This window comes from Orcinus orca, chromosome 1, assembly GCF_937001465.1.
Source record: "Orcinus orca chromosome 1, mOrcOrc1.1, whole genome shotgun sequence".
Lineage (NCBI taxonomy): Eukaryota > Metazoa > Chordata > Mammalia > Artiodactyla > Delphinidae > Orcinus > Orcinus orca.
In genome coordinates this window covers 50,753,420-50,772,078 of record NC_064559.1, presented here as the reverse complement: position 1 = coordinate 50,772,078, position 18,659 = coordinate 50,753,420, and the positions used below count along the sequence as shown (strand labels likewise).

General features: G+C 39.1%; 1 protein-coding gene across 16 annotated transcripts in view; it reads right to left on the bottom strand.

The window, feature by feature from the left end:
• The window catches only part of ACBD6 (acyl-CoA binding domain containing 6), a 245,080-nt gene extending 226,946 nt beyond the window's left edge, over window positions 1-18,134 (bottom strand). For 2 of the 16 annotated variants that reach the window (XR_004483306.2, XR_004483307.2), the window contains exons 1-3: window positions 17,405-18,123; window positions 10,311-10,375; window positions 1,399-1,495 (exon numbers count right to left, since the gene is read on the bottom strand). Coding sequence is in view for 12 of the 16 variants with exons in the window: in XM_033428206.2 (XP_033284097.1) it covers window positions 1,399-1,495; window positions 10,311-10,375; window positions 17,405-17,626 (384 nt within the window). In the remaining 4 variants the exon portion in view is untranslated. Of the gene's footprint in view, window positions 1-1,398; window positions 1,496-10,310; window positions 10,376-17,404 lie in introns of all 16 variants that reach the window. The other 14 variants (XM_049700449.1, XM_033428208.2, XM_049700476.1 and 11 more) reach the window with 12 other exon arrangements.
• Window positions 18,135-18,659: the final 525 nt, after the last annotated feature.

Genomic DNA, 18,659 nt, shown 5'->3' with positions numbered 1-18,659 from the left:
CTGTGAATTTGTAAGAGTCATAGTTAACGGAATTTTACTTAGTAATTAAATTATTGAAGGTAAGAAATCATAAATTCTGTCATTTATCAGAAGTTATCAACTCAAACACCTACATAAGCCAGGCATCAGAAACAGTCAAGTATAAGTCAATAGGGAAGAACTGAGACCACAGCGGCTGGACCTGAAGAGTAAGGACTCACTTAAGGCATGCAATTTCAAGTCTTGTTTTTGTTTTTTTTTAAATATCGTGCCACAGGGAGATCAGCTCGGTGCTTTGTGACCACCTAGAGGGGTGGGATAGGGAGGGTGGGAGGGGGACGCAAGAGAGAGGGGACATGGGGATGTATGTATGTGTATAGCTGATTCACTTTGTTATACAGCAGAAACTAACACATCATTGTAAAGCAATTATACTCCAATAAAGATGTTAATAAATAAATAAATAAATAAATAAATAAATAAATAAATAAATATCATGCCATTTGTGTTCAGGCTGAGTTCAGCTCAGAGATGCACCTGCTTTTACCACTGAATTTCAGAGTTTAAGTCCTTACGACCTTTATGGTATATATCTGTATGCAAACTTGACATTTTATAAAAGATATTAATAAAAAGGAATGTTTCTGAGAATGAATACTCATGCACATCAAAAACATCAGGAAATGTTTCAATGATTTCCAAAAGGCAGTCGTGTCATTAGAGCTATCCTAACTTGGTTATCTCTCCCCCTTTGTACTCATAATTAAGATATACTTTTATATGTCATAACATATAAATCTTTAAGATTCCTTACAACTCTGACATTTTAAGATTCCATCACTGGTGGAACAAAATTCCTTCATATTGGTAATAAATATGTAACAACATTAATAACTGCCGCCAAAGTCCAAAGTAATCTGTTCTTCCACTGGATACCCTAGCATTCGCATTATTATTGTTTTATACTGTTACTCTATTTTTGATAAGTTTTCTATTCTATAAGGTACTTTACATAATGGCAGAAAGCATGTCATTCATATTTTATCCCTATCAACAAGCATTTTGTACTTTCATAGAAAGTGCTCATTAAAAAAAAAACCTTCCATTTCTCAAGATAATAATATGATCTCAAGTTAAACTCTTTCAAATTCTGAAATGAATTGAATTTTTACACGACTGAAATTACAATTATGCTTTTAAAAATGCTCTACAATTCAGAGAAGTTCTCAGTATCAGTAGCTGATTAACATATAAGCAATAATATTTTTAGATAAATACTGCAATAACTTTATAATCTTTTGATTTGAGAAAATAAAACTTTAAGGATGTTATTTAAGCCTAAAGCTTAGTTTTAAACATTTATTTGAGAGAAAGATAATATGTTATTGGAAAATATTATTTACAATCATTCGGTCTTACCTGAGGATTCCAACTTGGATCTAATTTTTTCACTACAGCAATATACTCCTGCATTGCTCGGCTGGGGCTTGAATCACCAAGTGCTTTCCATGCTTCCCTAAAGTAGAGAATATCCAAAATGACCTATCATTAACTATGTAAGGAACACAAACAGTATATTTCTTCTTTTTATTATTAAAAAAAGGCACACACATTTTAAGGGTCAGGAGATACAGATATAACAAGCCATATATGAGTAGCCTTCTCTTTTTGCATTTCATTGGTCCACAGCAATATACACCTTATCACCCAACCTAAGGAGCCCTTTTAGACATTTTTTTCCCTAATCACCCTCCCCCGTTAAATTTTAAAATTACACATATATTGCACATCTGCTGAATTTTGGAAGATGACACACTATTGTACCATCTAAGATTTTTTTTATTTTTTAGTTTTTTTACTATCTAAGATTTTAAAACTCCCCCAAACCCAAATTTCAAACCCCTGTTGAGAATGTATGGTCTACAAACAATAGGAGTAGTTCCCATCTTACGAATTAACTGTGTTTGTGGCATTTCAGTAATATGTTAACCGTCACACAAAACAATATTCTGTGGGAAATGCTTCAAACGTCTCATTTTAAGATGTGAGAAATATACCTCCCCTTCTGCTGTTATCTCATCTCTAAGCTGCTAGTAGTAGATCCTGAGGCTTTGGGCAGGGACATCAAAAGCAAGGGGAGGGATTCTTGGTTCTAGATGGCAGAGTAGAAGGACGTGCTCTCACTCCCTCTTGCGAGAGCACCAGACTCACAACCAACTGCTGAACAATCATCAAGAGGAAGACAATGGAACTCACCAAAAAAGACACCCCACATCCAAAGACAGAGGAGAAGCCACAATGAGACTGTAGGAAGGACGCAATCACAATACAATCAAATCCCATAAGTGCTGGGTGGCTGACTCGCAAACTGGAAAACAATTATACCACAGAAGTCCACCCACTGGAGTGAAGGTTCTGAGCCCCACCTCAGGCTTCCCAACCTGGGGGTCCGGCAACAGGAGGAGGAATTCCCAGAGAATCAGACTTTGAAGGCTAGCAGGATTTGACTTCAGGACTTCAACAGGACTGGGGGAAACAGAGACTCCACTCTTGGAGGGCACACACAAAGTAGTGTGCACAGCAGGACCCAGGGGAAGAAGCAGTGACCCCACAGGAGACTGAACCAGACCTACCTGCTAGTGTTGGAGGGTCTCCTGCAGAGGCGGGGGGTGACTGTGTCTCACCGTGAGGACAAGGACACTGGCAGCAGAAGTTCTGGGAAGTACTCCTTGACATGAGCCCTCCCAGAGTCTGCCATTAGCCCCACCAAAGAGCCTGGGTAGGCTCCAGTGTTGGGTAGCCTGAGGCCAAACAACCAACAGGGAGGGAATCCAGCCCCACCCATCAGCAGACAAGCACATTAAAGTTTTACTGAGCTCTGCCCACCAGAGCAACAGCCAGCTCTACCCACCACCCTTCCCTCCCATCAGGAGACATGCATAAGCCACTCAGATAGCCTCATGCACCAGAGGGCAGACAGCAGAAGCAGGAACTACAATCCTGCAGCCTGTGGAACAAAAACCACATTCACAGAAAGATAGACATGAAAGGCAGAAGGCTACGTACCAGATGAAGGAAAAAGATAAAATCCTACAAAAACAACTAAATGAAGTGGAGATAGGCAACCTTCCAGAAAAAGAATTCAGAATAATGATAGTGAAGATGATCCAGGACCTCAGAAAAAGAATGGAGGCAAAGATCGAGAAGATGCAAGAAATGTTTAACAAAGACCTAGAAGAATTAAAGAACAAACAAACAGAGATGAACAATACAATAACTGAAATGAAAACTACACTAGAAGGAATCCATAGCAGAATAACTGAGGCAGAAGAACGGATAAGTGACCTGGAAGACAGAATGGTGGAATTCACTGCTGCGGAACAGACTAAAGAAAAAGAATGAAAAGAAATGAAGACAGCCTAAGAGACCTCTGAGACAACATTAAACGCGACAAGATTCGCATTATAGAGGTCCCAGAAGGAGAAGAGAGAGTGAAAGGAAAATATGTGAAGAGATTATAGTCGAAAACTTCCCTAACATGGGAAAGGAAAGAGCCACCCAAGTCCAGGAAGCACACAGAGTCCCATACAGGATAAACCCAAGGAGAAACACGTGGAGACACATAGTAATCAAACTGGCAAAAATTAAAGACAAGGAAAAACTACTGAAAGCAGCAAGGGAAAAATGGCAAATAACATACAAGGGAACTCCCATAAGGTTAACATCTGATTTCTCAGCAGAAACTCTACAAGCCAGAAGGGAGTGGCATGACATATTTCAAGTGATGAAAGGGAAGAACCTACAACCAAGATTACTCTACCCGGCAAGGATTTCATTCAGAGTCAATGGAGAAATCAAAAGCTTTGCATACAAACAAAAGCTAAGAGAATTCAGCACCACCAAACCAGCTCTACAACAAATGGTAAAGGAACTTCTCTACGCGGGGAAACACAAGAGAAGAAAAGGACCTACAAAAACAAACCCAAGGGCTTCCCTGGTGGTGCAGTGGTTGACTGTCTGCCTGCCGATGCAGGGGACACGGGTTCGTGCCCCAGTCCGGGAAGATCCCACATGCCGCGGAGCAGCTGGGCCCGTGAGCCATGGCTGCTGAGCCTGCGTGTCCGGAGCCTGTGCTCCGCAACGGGAGAGGCCACAACAGTGAGAGGCCCATGTACTGCAAAAAAAAAAAAAAAAAAAAAAAAAAAACCAAAGCAATTAAGAAAATGGTCACAGGAACATACATATCGATAACTACCTTAAATGTAAATGGATTATATGTTCCAACCAAAAGACATAGACTGGCTGAATGGATACAAAAACAAGACCCATATATATGCTGTCTACAAGAGACCCACTTCAGACCTAGGGACACATACATACTGAAAGTGAGGGGATGGAAAAAGATATTCCATGCAAATGGAAATCAAAAGAAAGCTGGAGTAGCAATTCTCATATGAGATAAAATAGACTTTAAAATAAAGAATGTTACAAGAGACAAGGAAGGACACTACATAATGATCAAGGGATCAATCCAAGAAGAAGATGAAACAATTATAAATATATATGCACCCAACATAGGAGCACCTCAATACACAAGGCAACGGCTAACAGCTATAAAAGAGGAAATCGACAGTAACACAATAACAGTGGGAGACATTAACACCTCACTTACACCAATAGACAGATCATCCAAACAGAGAATTAATAAGGAAACACAAGCTTTAAATGACACAATAGACCAGAAAGATTTAATTGATATTTATAGGACATTCCATCCAAAACAGCAGATTACACTTTCTTCTCCAGTGCACACAGAACATTCTCCAGGATAGATCATATCTTGGGTCACAAATCAAGCCTCAGTAATTTAAGAAAATTGAAATCATATCAAGCATCTTTTCTGACCACAACACTATGAGATTAGAAATCAATTACAGGGAAAAAAACGTAAAAAACACACACATGGAGGCTAAACAATACATTACTAAATAACCAACAGATCACTGAAGAAATCAAACAGGAAATAAAAAACTACCTAAAGACAAATGACAATGAAAACACGATGATCCAAAACCTATGGGATGCAGCAAAAGCAGTTCTAAGAGGGAAGTTTATAGCAATACAATCCTACCTCAAGAAACAACAAACATCTCAAATAAACAATCTAACTCTACACTTAAAACAACTAGAGAAAGAAGAACAAACAAAACCCAAAGTTAGTAGAAGGAAAGAAATCATAATGATCAGAGCAGAAATAAATAAAATAGAAACAAAGAAAACAACAGCAAAGATCAATAAAACTAAAAGCTGGTTCTTTGAGAAGAGAAACAAAATTGATAAACCATTAGCCAGACTCACCAAGAAAAAGCATGAGAGGACTCAAATCAATAAAATTAGAAATGAAAAAAGGAGAAGTTACAACAGACACCGCAGAAATGCAAAGCATCCTAAGAGACTACTACAAGCAACTCTATGCCAATAAAATGGACAACCTGGAGGAAATAGACAAATTCTTAGAAAAGAATAACCTTCCAAGACTGAAGCAAGAAGAAATAGATAATATGAACAGACCAATCACAAGTAATGAAATTGAAACTGTGATTAAAAATCTTCCAACAAACAAAAGTCCAGGACCAGATGGTGAATTCTATCAAACATTTAGAGAAGAGCTAACACCCATCCTTCTCAAACTCTTCCAAAAATCTGCAGAGGAAGGAAAACTCCCAAACTCATTCTATGAGGCCACCATCACCCTGATACCAAAACCAGACAAAGATACTACAAAAAAAGAAAATTACAGACCAATATCACTGATGAATATAGATGCAAAAATCCTCAACAAAATACTAGCAAACAGAATCCAACAACACATTAAAAGGATCATACACCATGATCAAGTGGGATTTATCCCAGGAATGCAAGGATTCCTCAATATATGCAAATGAATCAATGTGATACACCATATTAACAAACTGAAGAAAAACCATATGATCATCTCAATAGCTGCAGAAAAAGCTTTTGACAGAATTCAACACCCATTTATGATAAAAACTCTCCAGAAAGTGGGCATAGAGGGAACCTACCTCAACATAATAAAGACCATATATGACAATCTACAGCAAACATCATTCTCAATGGTGAAAAACTGAAAGCATTTCCTCTAAGATCAGGAACAAGACAAGGATGTCCACTCTCACCACTATTATTCAACACAGTTTTGGAAGTCCTAGCCACGGCAATCAGAGAAGAAAAAGGAATAAAAGGAATACAAATTGGAAAAGAAGAAGTAAAACTGTCACTGTTTGCAGATGACATGATACTATACATAGAGAATCCTAAAAATGCCACCAGAAAACTACTATAGAGCTAATCAATGAATTTGGTAAAGTTGCAGGATACAAAATTAATGCACAGAAATCTCTTGCATTCCTATACGCTAACAATGAAAGATCAGAAAATTAAGGAAACACTTCCATTTACCATTGCAACAAAAAGAATAAAATACCTAGAAATAAACCTACCTAGGGAGACAAAAGACCTGTAGGAAGAAAACTATAAGACACTGATGAAAGAAATTAAAGATGATACAAACAGATGGAGAGATATACCATGTTCTTGGATTGGAAGAATCAATATTGTGAAAATGACTATACCACCCAAAGCAATCTACAGATTCAAAGCAATCCCTATCAAACTACCAATGGCATTTTTCACAGAACTAGAACAAAATATCTTAAAATTTGTATGGAGACACAAAAGACCCCGAAGAGCCAAAGCGGTCTTGAGGGAAAAAAAACGGAGCTGGAGGAATCTGACTCCCTGACTTCAGACTATACTACAAAGCTACAGTAATCAAGACAATATGGTACTGGCACAAAAACAGAAACACAGATCAATGGAACAGGATAGAAAGCCCAGAGATAAACCCATGCACCTATGGCCAACTAATCTATGACAAAGGAGGCAAGGATATACAATGGAGAAAAGACAGTCTCTTCAATAAGTGGTGCTGGGAAAACTGGACAGCTACATGTAAAAGAATGAAATTAGAACACTCCCTAACATCACACACAAAAATAAACTCAAAATGGACCAGAGACCTAAATGTAAGACCAGACACTATAACACTCTTAGAGGAAAACACAGAACACTCTTTGACATAAATCACAGCAACATCTTTTTTGATCCACCTCCTAGAGTAATGGAAATAAAAATAAACAAATGGGACCTAATGAAACTTAAAAACTTTTGCACAGCCAAGGGAACTACAAACAAGACGAAAAGAGAACACTTAGAATGGGAGAAAATATTTGCAAATGAATCAACGGACAAAGGATTAATCTACAAAATGTATGAACAGCTCATGCAGCTCAATATTAAAGAAACAAACAACCCAATCCAAAAATGGGCAGAAGACCTAAATAGACATTTCTCCAAAGAAGACATACAGATGGCCAAGAAGCACATGAAAAGCTGCTCAACATCACTAATTATTAGAGAAATGTAAATCAAAACTACAATGAGGTATCACCTCACACCAGTTAGAACGGGCATCATCAGAAAATCTACAAACAACAAATGCTGGAGAAAGTGTGGAGAAAAGGGAACCCTCTTGCACTGTTGGTGGGAATATAAATTGATACAGCCACTATGGAAAACAGTATAGAGGTTCCTTAAAAAACTAAAAATAGAATTACCGTATGACCCAGCAATCCCACTACTGGGCATATACCCAGAGAAAACCATAGTTCAAAAAGACACATGTACCCCAATGTTCACTGCAGCACTATTTACAATAGCCAGGACATGGAAGCAACCTAAATGCCCATCGACAGACGAATGGATAAAGAAGATGTGGTACATATATACAATGGAATATTACTCAGCCATAAAAAGGAACGAAATTGGATCATTTGTAGAGACGTGGATGGATCTAGAGACTGTCATACAGAGTGAGGTAAGTCAGAAAGAGAAAAACAAATAACGTATATTAATGCATATATGTAGAACCTAGAAAAATGGTACAAACAAACCGGTTTGCAGGGCAGAAATTGAGACACAGATGTAGAGAACAAACGTATGGACACCAAGGGGGGAAAGTGGTGGGGGAGGGGTGGTGGTGGTGTGAGGAATTGGGAGATTGGGATTGACATATATATACTAATATATATAAAATGGATAACTAATAAGAACCTGTGGTATAAAAAAATAAATAAAATAAAATTCAAAAAAAAAAAAAGCGAGGGGAAGTGAAGACAGAGATAAGAATACAGTGAGTAAGAAGGTAGGGACTTCCTGCAGTTTAATACCAAGGGCAATATTTTAGTCCTGAGCCCCCTTCTGTGTTTTCCTTTTCTTCTTTTTTGCCAGCTGCTAGGACAGGCCTCCTTCTTGGCTTTTCCCTGACAATTCTTTCTACCTCCAACCGGGAAGTACAGCCACTGATCTACTGTAAAACAGAACTCAGTCCCACAGTTTTCTCACTACCTGCCTGCTCCTATGATGAACAGAACATCTTTCTGAGGTTTCCTAAATTTATTTTTGCTGAATCTCTTGAAAGTTACTTGTATACATCATAACACTTTACCCCAAATATATATTCTTCAAAGTGAAGAAACTTAATATCAGTACTATTAAATAAACGTATATAGACCATATTCAGATTTCCCTGACTTCCCCAAAAGGTTCTTTATAGCTTTCTTCTCCCAGATGAGGAGCCAATCAAGATTTACACACAGCACTGAGTTTCATGTATCTTTAGACTTTTTGTCTTCCACGATATTGCTATTTTCTAAGAGTCTGAACCAGCTGTTTTATAAAATATCTTTCAATTTGCATTCGTCTGATTGTTTCCTCACCTACAGAGTGTTCTTGCCAAAAATGATTAATCATGACTAGAATCAGGTTAAATATTTGGCAAGAGCAACATATAGGTGACATGTCGTTTACAATTCATCACATGACAGCAGTTTGTCCCATCGTGATAGGAGTCAGGACTTAGTAAAAGCAGTATCTCCCGGTTTCCTCTTTGTAATTAATAAGTAAACTGTGGATCAGATTGTGTGAATATTGTTCCCTAGTAGTTTTTCATCTAATGATTTTAACATCCATTGATGATTCTTTTTTTTTTTTCATTGATGATTCTTGACTGGATTATAATTATAGCGGTTGTAAAGTCTAAACTTTCAAAAATTATTAAAAACAGTGAGATAACAGGCAAACTTGGGGAAAAAAATAATGGTGAATTATAATTCTTAAACTAAAACAAAAAACTCACAATAAAATTTACATCAGGTATTCTCTACAACAGTAATAAAATGCCAGTCAGAGAACTTTTTGTTATCATCAGCAAAGAAAACCTGCGCCAGACTGAAAATCAAAGCACTGCTTCCTTCACTGAGAATTCTTACACAAAAAAAAGTCAGCTGAACTAAACAGTTGTGCTTAATGACATTAATATTTGCATTCGGGTTCAAGCTCTACATCTCCTCAGAGCTGAGGAACAAACATTTCCTAGACAGGCAACTTGTCCAGGGGACCACATTGTGAAATATGCTTCTTCTCTCTATAACCATATTTCATCTTTTCTTTTTAAACCCTACTCTCTCTACTTTTAATTCTAGGGCTGATGCTCCAAAGTCCTTCCTTCAATAACTAAGGTTCCCTATTGTATGCAATTTCTCTCTTTTCACTTCGGCAAGGTAAGAGGAAATAAGGCCTCAAATGATAAGAGGTAATCTCTGAATTATAAGTAAAAAAATCTAGGAGGGCATAATCTTTTTATGTATTCAGGAAAGAAGTAGACTCACTATTTTTTCCCCTTCTGCCCAACAGGGTATTATACGCACTTCTTCACCATGGTATGGGTGGGCAAGAAACAGAAGGGCACTAGAAATGAGCAGATAAAATTGCGAAGGGGAGAAGAGTAAAAAAATTGGGATTTACCCTGCTCTTCTACCTTCCCAACCTCCTGGCCTTCCTCCAAAGATCCCTCCAGAGGGGAGAAGTGGTGTCCCATTAGGCGCTGTATGACAGGGAAGGAAAATTCCAACCAATAGCTCTTTGGGTCACTCTCTAAGAAGCAATTCATATGTAAGGAATGTGTGTCTGTTGTGAACTACTTATATACCAACATCATGGCATAAGAATCCTTTAGGAGATTTAACTAAAATCGGATTCTTTTAATCTCTCTCCCAACTGCCTATCATTAGCACAGTCTACAGCAGAAAGAGATTAATAGAAAACTAATTCTTTAATCTGCTCACTACTTTCTAATTCCTAAACACCTAAGCCATTTACAACAACCCCATTAGATCCCAAGAATTTCTTACCATTTTTGCTTTCCTTCAAAGTCAAAGAAGCTTGGTTTAGGAGTATTGCAATTTCCAACTTTGACCTAAATCAAGCGGGAGGGGGGTAAAATCAAGAACTTATTTTTCAAAGAAATGTCAGAGAAACTTCTAATTTTTAAATCTATTATGTATACTTCATAACTATAGGTTAGAAAATATCTGCATCATATAAAATAACAAAATTTAACATGCTTTGCAAAAGCAAACCAAAAAACAAACTTTAAATACAGGCTGCTTTGGCTTACTGCGTAAAAAAACTGTTATCTAACAGTGTAATACATTTAAAAAAAAGGGTGACAGTGCATTCCTAAATTCGTAGACAAATTATATATATGAAACAAATTATAAATATAGATTATGCAATCCTTATTACCATTTGTAATGTAGAAGAATTTTTAAACATGCAATAAAACAAGCTTTAAAGTACAGTTTATCAGAATTCATCATACCGTCTGTCTGTGTTGATTCTCATAACACTATCAGCATTTTATCTCTCTCAAATTCCAGGATAAAGCACACTATTTTTAACGTGCCCTATTATGAAACTAGTCAACATAAATTTAGATGCTAAAAGCCACACAAAAAAATTTTCAAGGTTTCTCAATAATATAAATTCTAGTTATTCCACAATAGTCTTCTCTTGTTTGTGCTCAATACTTATTTTTAATCCTCAAACACTTGTAGTTAAACTACACAGTAATTATTTTCATTGTGAATAAGCATAAGTGAAATTCACACAACTGTAGAATTCACTACACAGCTCGATTCCCACCGCCAGCAGTAATCTCCCTTTCTGATGAACCCTCACAGCACTTACTCTATACCTCTCTGATGGCACTTTTCACTTTTACCTTGTGTTAGCAAGGTTTGTGTAGTCTCATCTTGCTATTAGAATATAGCCTCTAAGAAACCATTCTTAAGTCGCTCATTGCACATAACATAGTGTCTAACTTAAGGCAGTAAAAAAATGTTTGTTGCATATAAAATGAATACATTAGGCATGTGTTCAACAAAATACCTATTTTCCCTAAAGCTAAATACCACAATCTGGACCCCATCTACTTCTCAAAGACCTTCCCACTACCTCCTTCTACTCTTACACACTTGCATTTTGCTAAAATCAAACTGATGGTCTACTCACTAACCAGACTGATCTACTCACTGCATTTAGAATTTTTATTCTATTTTGCTCATGTTATTTCCCTCACCTAAAAAGACTTCTCTTCTCTCAGCTTTTCAAAAAGCTAAATCTCCTTGCAGTCCCACTCAAGGTTCAAATTCTAAGAACCCTTTCCATCTACAATGATCTCATCCATCTCTGAGCTCCTAACAACCATCATCTCTATCATTTGCTTAGCCATTAATCACATGGCCCTCTGGCTGTTATTAAAATGTACATTTACACAGGGGCAGCCCGGTCATGATGGGACGGGGGAAGAAATGATGAAAGATCAGGAGCTGCTTTTCTTGAACAATCACCATAAACCAAAAGTTTCACATATGTATGTCAAATGAGCCACACAACAATCCTGTTAGGCTTGCCATTACAAATTCATTCTATAAATGAGTACAGAGGAGCTCACACATGAGTAAATCTTGAATTAGGAGTCAAGACTTGACTCCAGGACTGTTAGACACCAAAGTCCAATATTACTCTACTATACAACACTCTTTTATATGCCACATAGAATCTAGGCTTCAGTTCTGGCATCTCTAAAATCACTTGAACTACTGTGTTAGAAATATGAAATGAGATAAACTACTAGGCATCATAAAAATAGCAGTTATTACTATTTGTGGTTTTTTTATTCAGACAACAGCCAGTGGCAGAAACAAATACCAGGATCTATCCTTCCTCTCTCTTATGGTAATAGAAGTCTCAGCCGGACACATGGTCATTGAGCTGAACATTACATGTGGCCATGCAACTTCTGCCCAGGTTCGGGGGGCAGGATGTATGTGAAAGTGATATAAATATCTTCCTTAAAAAGAAAGGAGGGGGCTTCCCTGGTGGCGCAGTGGTTGAGAGTCCGCCTGCCGATGCAGGGGACACGGGTTCGTGCCCCGGTCCGGGAAGATCCCACATGCCGCAGAGCGGCTGAGGCCGTGAGCCATGGCCGCTGAGCCTGCGCGTCCGGAGCCTGTGCTCCGCAACGGGAGAGGCCACAACAGTGAGAGGCCCGCGTACCGCAAAAAAAAAAAAAAAAAAGAAAGGGGGGCTTGGGGCTTCCCTGGTGGTGCAGTGGTTGAGAGTCTGCCTGCCGATGCAGGGGACACGGGCTCGTGCCCCCGTCCGGGAAGATCCCACATGCCGCAGAGCGGCTGAGGCCGTGAGCCATGGCCGCTGAGCCTGCGTGTCCGGAGCCTGTGCTCCGCAACGGGAAAGGCCACAACAGTGAGAGGCCTGCATACCGGCGTGGGAGGGGGGGGGGAAGAAAGGGGGCTTGTTCTTCCCCTTCCCTCTGCCCTGGCTAGAACATGCGTATGGTGAGCTATCTCTGGCCATGGGAAGAGAATCTTAGGGCAGCAGTTCACAAACCTTTTGGTCTCATAATCCCTTTACACTCTTAGAAACTGATCCCCCCAAAGAGCTTTTGTTTACGTGGGTTATATCTATCAATATTTACCAGATTAGAAATGAAATTTTAAAATATGTATTAATTTAAAAATAATAAACTCATTACATGTTAACATAAATAACAAAATTTTATGAAAAATATACATTTTAAAGCAAAAAAAATTTAGTGAGAAAAGTGACAGTGTTTTACAATTTGCAAATCTCTTTACTGTCTGCCTTAATAGAAGGCAGGTGTATTCTACTTCTGCATTCAATCTATTGCAGTATATGCTGTTTTGGTTGAAGTAAATGAAGAAAATTCAACTTCACAGAGATATGTTGTTAGAAAAGAAAAGTACTTTAGTAGCATTTTCAGATAATTGTGGCTACTCGTCTTTGATATCACACCAAAACTAAACAAGTGGCAGTTTCTTTAAGGTTAATTGCAATGTGGAATCTGAAGTGATACCAACAAATTTTTCACACTGTTACATTAAAATCCATTGGTCTGACCTGCACTTTCAATGTATCTTTTATCCACACATAATTTGTAACCTCATTCCCTGAAATATTTGAAAAAACAGTTCACTGAGTTCCGCAGATCTTCCAAATGACACAATTTATTATACATACAATACCGGAAGTTCACAATCATTAAAACCTCCACTAATCTTATCAAAAACGTTTTTCAGTATTAGGAAGCTGTCAAGATCGGGTGGCAGATACAGATTTTCCAAACTTAATTTTCACTTGAAGGCTCAAATGTTGTCACTGGCAACAAATACTGTCAGTTGTTTTCCTTGAAGTGACAGGCTGACTTCACTCATTTTCAAGGAATTGTATGCCAAATGCTCAAATCTGAATAAGCATAGTTTATCAGTGAGTTGCTCTGCTAAGTAAAAATCATGTTTCATGTGGGTACCTCAACTTGCAACCAAAAATTACACAGGTGTTTTTCCTCAAAACAACCAACATAATTCAGTATGCAGGAGAAGTATTTTGTGTGTACCCCCATTTCATCACACACAATAGTAAAAAGATGTGTACTCAAGAGTTAATACTGAATAAAAATCAATAATTTTCACTGCTTCATCAAAGACATTTTAAAGTGAAACTGGCCTTTTTTTTTTTTTAACTCAGAGTACATAGTGGTTAAAAAAAATAACTACCAGTACAGTCTGCTGCCACTGCCTTGATTCATGCTAACACATCAGCAGTTTTATCTGCCATGACAGCACAGAAAAAAGGCAAATACAAGCATATCTCGTTTTACTGCACTTTGCTTCATTGTGCTTTGCAGACACTGCGTTTTTCACAAATTAAAGGTTTGTGGACACCCTGTATCAAGCAAGTCTATCGGCACCATTCTTCCAATAGCATTTGCTCACTTCATGTCCCTGGGTTACATTTTGCTAATTCTCCCAGTATTTCAAACCCTCCACTAGCGAAAAGATTATGAGTCACTGAAGGCTCAGATGATGGTTAGCATTTTTTAGCAATAAAGTATTTTTTAATTGAGGTATATACATTTTTTAGACATAACACTTTTGCACACTTAATGGACTACAGTATAGTATAAACATAACTTTTATATGCATTGGGAAATCAAAACATTCGCGTGACTCACTTTATTGTGCTATTTGCTTTATTGCAGTGGTCTACAACTGAACCCTTGATATCTCTGAGGTATGCCTGTAGTGTCTTGGTATTATTATGAAAATAGTTTTGACTTTATATTCTGTGAAAGTCTGAGGGATTATCAGGGGACCATAGTTTGAGAACTGCTGCCTTGAGGGATGGCTGAACTACAAGACAGACAAAGACTAAGCCCCTGGATGATCACATGAAACAGAAGCACCCTATCAGCCCTAGATCACCTACCTCCAGACCATTATGTGAGATGAAAATAAAAGTTCAGCAGCTGACCCAGTATCCTCACTGATACAGAAGCTTTTGTATTCCCAAATTCAAAGAATAGTTCTGGATCCACAAAGACTGGGAAAATAAAACTACAGGATTTTAGGACATCGTAAGTAACAGTTTCCAAATCAGGGATGATGAATCCTAAGCTATGAAACAGTTATGAAATGCAGCACTTTAACAGAGCATCATCTAAACTCTGTTCTCTCTGATATATGTATGATATATCAGTGCCCCTGAAACAGAGTATTTCAACAAAGTTTGACAATGGTAAATGCCAGTGAATCAAGTGTACCCAGGTTAAAGTAGGAGGACATGCTGAGTATCCCCACCTGTGCTAATGCTGAAGGTTCCTCAACAGGAGCTTCAAATTTTCATTGTCCTCTAGTTTCACAGGTGTCAATTAGTTATCTTTTGCTGGGAGAGTGCAGGCTAATGCATGGAGGACCAAAAAAACCCTGTTAATTGGTGTGATCTTTCTGAAACTTCACTAAAAGATAATTGTGCAGTCATAGGCTTATCCAAGACTAAAAGAGCTATTATGTTATGTTAGGGCTCTGCCTGATATATTTTAAAGCAAAAAAAATTTAGTGAGAAAAGTGACAGTGTTTTACAATTTGCAAATCTCTTTACTGTCTGCCTTAATAGAAGGCAGGTGCCTTCTATTAAGTAAGGTTCACATCTCAGCTTATTTTCAGCCTCTTCCTGCTGACAAAATAGAGTGCTATTTGGAAAAGAAAATGTAATTATTTTATGATAAAGGTTGATTTTATGAGAAATGTAATTATTTTATGAGAAATTCTGATCCACCATACAGGAATTATACTGGACTTTCAACTTTGTTATTCTATCAAAGATGCTATTTTTAATACTGCCACAGAATTCTGATAAAAACAAGATATTTAGAAGAGATTGATAAACACTGTGTGCCCTAACATATCTAAGTAAGCATAATCTTATTCTCTAATTCTCTAATAATCATTCTCCAATAACGAGGAATTTTATTTCCAGAAACAGAATATCTCTAACCACACTAATGTCAAGAGGGTGAGGAACACATGCCTCTTCCAGACTATCTGGATGAAGTATATTTGAGACAGATGGTTGCCAGCTGACAGGTGACTATAGTTCACTGATGACTCGAATATCAGATATTTAATAATGATGATGCTAATATCAATAAATATATGTCATAGAAAGAAAAACAATGTTTTTAGGAAATTTGGAGAAAATTAGTCTTATACTGCTCAGAGAATCATCAGTCAGCCATGTCACTGGTCCAAGCGCAATGCTCAATAAATTCTTGTTAAATAACTGAAAGTCTCATTTTAATGTTATTAGGACAGGATAAATGACCAAAGAGAAAACAGATATCCAGGACTTCTGCATGAAAACAAATTCTGAGGCCAATTCAAGCATATTTTCATTCAACACTATAATTTATACCATTTGTTCCTACCAGCTATATCTCTCAGGTCACTTTAACAGATATTCATGAATCTTCAAAAGAAGGTTCATCTCTACTTAGTATATTCAGTTTAAGAATACAGAGGGTCCCCACAACTTTTTTTTTTTAAAGAATACAGGGGGAAACAGATACCAAGAGGCATAAAATGGGCTGTTATCCAGAACTTCATTCCTTCCAGTGTTCCAAAGAGCTGGAGTTTTCCTGAACTGTTATTTAACTCTCGTGAGCGATTTTTCACATGTTTAAATCTAAACACCTCAAGTAACTTTATAAGTCTCTTGATGGCAAGTGTCATGATGCTTTTGCTTCTCTGCATCCCCCACAGGCATAACACCCAAGTGTTTTGCCATAAAAGATGCTGAACAAGTATTTGTCGATTATGATAAAGCAATTATTTTTCTAACCCAATTACTCTTTGAGGATAAATTAAAGATGTCTCATATGACATTATTATTATTATTTCCATACTTCCAGGTAATCTTTGAAGCCTTAGAGTCAGGAGCTACAATCTCGTTCTAGTTCTCTATGACCCTAGGCAAGTTATCTACTCTCTCCGGGTTTCCTTATTCCTAAGAGAAGGGCATTATTTCATCTGGTGTTTTCTAGCTCTAAAATTTTCATAACTGTATCTAACACAAGCATATTCAGCCAAAACATAAGTCTAAGATATTTAGGGTTAAAAAAAAAATCACAATAATAAAAGTAGTAATACTTTACTTTGCATTGCATCACCCTCTTTATTACAATCATATTATTCTCAGAAATGTTTTCTTAACATTACTACGTTTACTTCCAAACGACCCTCTGGCAAGAGTGAACGATAAATCTTGTTTTGTAAATGTTCTGAAGCTGGTGAAAGCGTAAGTGCAAGGCCACTAAGCAAGTCAGAGAAGACACAGAAAAACTGTCATTCAGGGTCAGCTAAATATCACTCCTCGGATAGCAGACAGGTCCTTTCCATGTCCAGAATGATGCTAATCCTTAGCAGATGATTGAAAAACAACACACATACACATACAAACTTCATTACACCTAACCATTAATCAAGCACGTTTACTATCTGTTTTTTGGAGGAAAGAGAAGGCCTGTGGTCGCTCTCCCGCATCCACCCCTTCCCTGCGACTTTACCTGCTTGTACCGGGCATACAGGTACAAGAGCTGCTCCCTGCTGGCCCCTTGAACCAGGCCTCGGAAGTGCGCGGCAGCCTTCTCAAACAGCTCTGTCAGCCTCCTGGACGCCTCGGTCTCCGGGCTCTGGAGGGATTCCATATCCACGGAGTCGTCCCCCGAGCTCAGCTCTCCGCCGCTGTCGCCCGTAGTGGCTCCCGCAAGCAGGAATGGCGAAGCCATGTGACCGCCTGTCTTCTTCAGACGGGGTGTGACGCCGGCTTGGGGTCCTGGCCCACCAGTCTCGGTCTTGAGCCAGAGCTCAAGTCGGACCCAAGCTCACTTCCTCGCGCTCCTCGCTTAACTGTGCCTCCTTCTCTCCCCCTGCCCTCCCTGGGCGTGCGTGACGGGCTCCGCCTCCCTCTGCAGCTCTCCCCCGCTGCCCGGCCTCTTCCGGTACCCCTGGCTAACAGCGCGCTCCGAATAGGTCAGGTCCCTGCAGCAGCGCGGCGGGGTTCTGCGAGCAGCACAGCAGGATGTCCTGGAGAGAAGGAGGCGGGGCGGCGTGGGCGCGGGGCGGTGTCAGCGGCAGAGCACGCGCCCGGAGCTACGGCCGGCGGCCTCTTTCTCACTGGGCGGGGGAAGCGTGGGTGGCCCTTCTTTGAGAACCGCCGCTATGTTGCGGGATGCATGCGACCGCGCTGGGGGAACGCTGCTTGGAGAAACAGTCCTCAGTTGTTGAGGTGTCTGTTAATCGTTTCGTTGAAAATACTGGGCCATCGTGGGTGGGGGAAGGAGGCCGTCTATTTGGTAGTGTAGCGATAGAAGCGGAGTTGTGGGAAACTTGGAGCTGAGGACGAAGGTTCCGCCTGCGCCCGCCTTCCAAGGTTAGGTGTCCCGAGCGCCCCAAATAGGCCTCGGATACCTGCATCCGTTGCTGGAGAGTTTGGTTCTAACTTGAATAGTGAATGGAAATTTGGGAGATGGGGCCTTCAGCGCCCAAATTGTGTGATTGGTCCAATCCGTGTCTTGCTTTGCATGCGTCCGTGACCCCCATCTCGCTGAACTTTATGGGACCCCACCCACACCCCAGGGCCCTTAGCGCGGTGCTTCTTCCCAGCTCAGCCTTTGCCACTGTGCTTTGGCAGACCTTGAAAAGTGAAAACAAAAATGTACTACATAGTTCTGCCCTGGACGAACTCAGAAAACTGCAGCAACTATAACGTGATTGTGATAGTGTCAAAGAAAATAGTCAATAACCAATCTGTAATAGGAG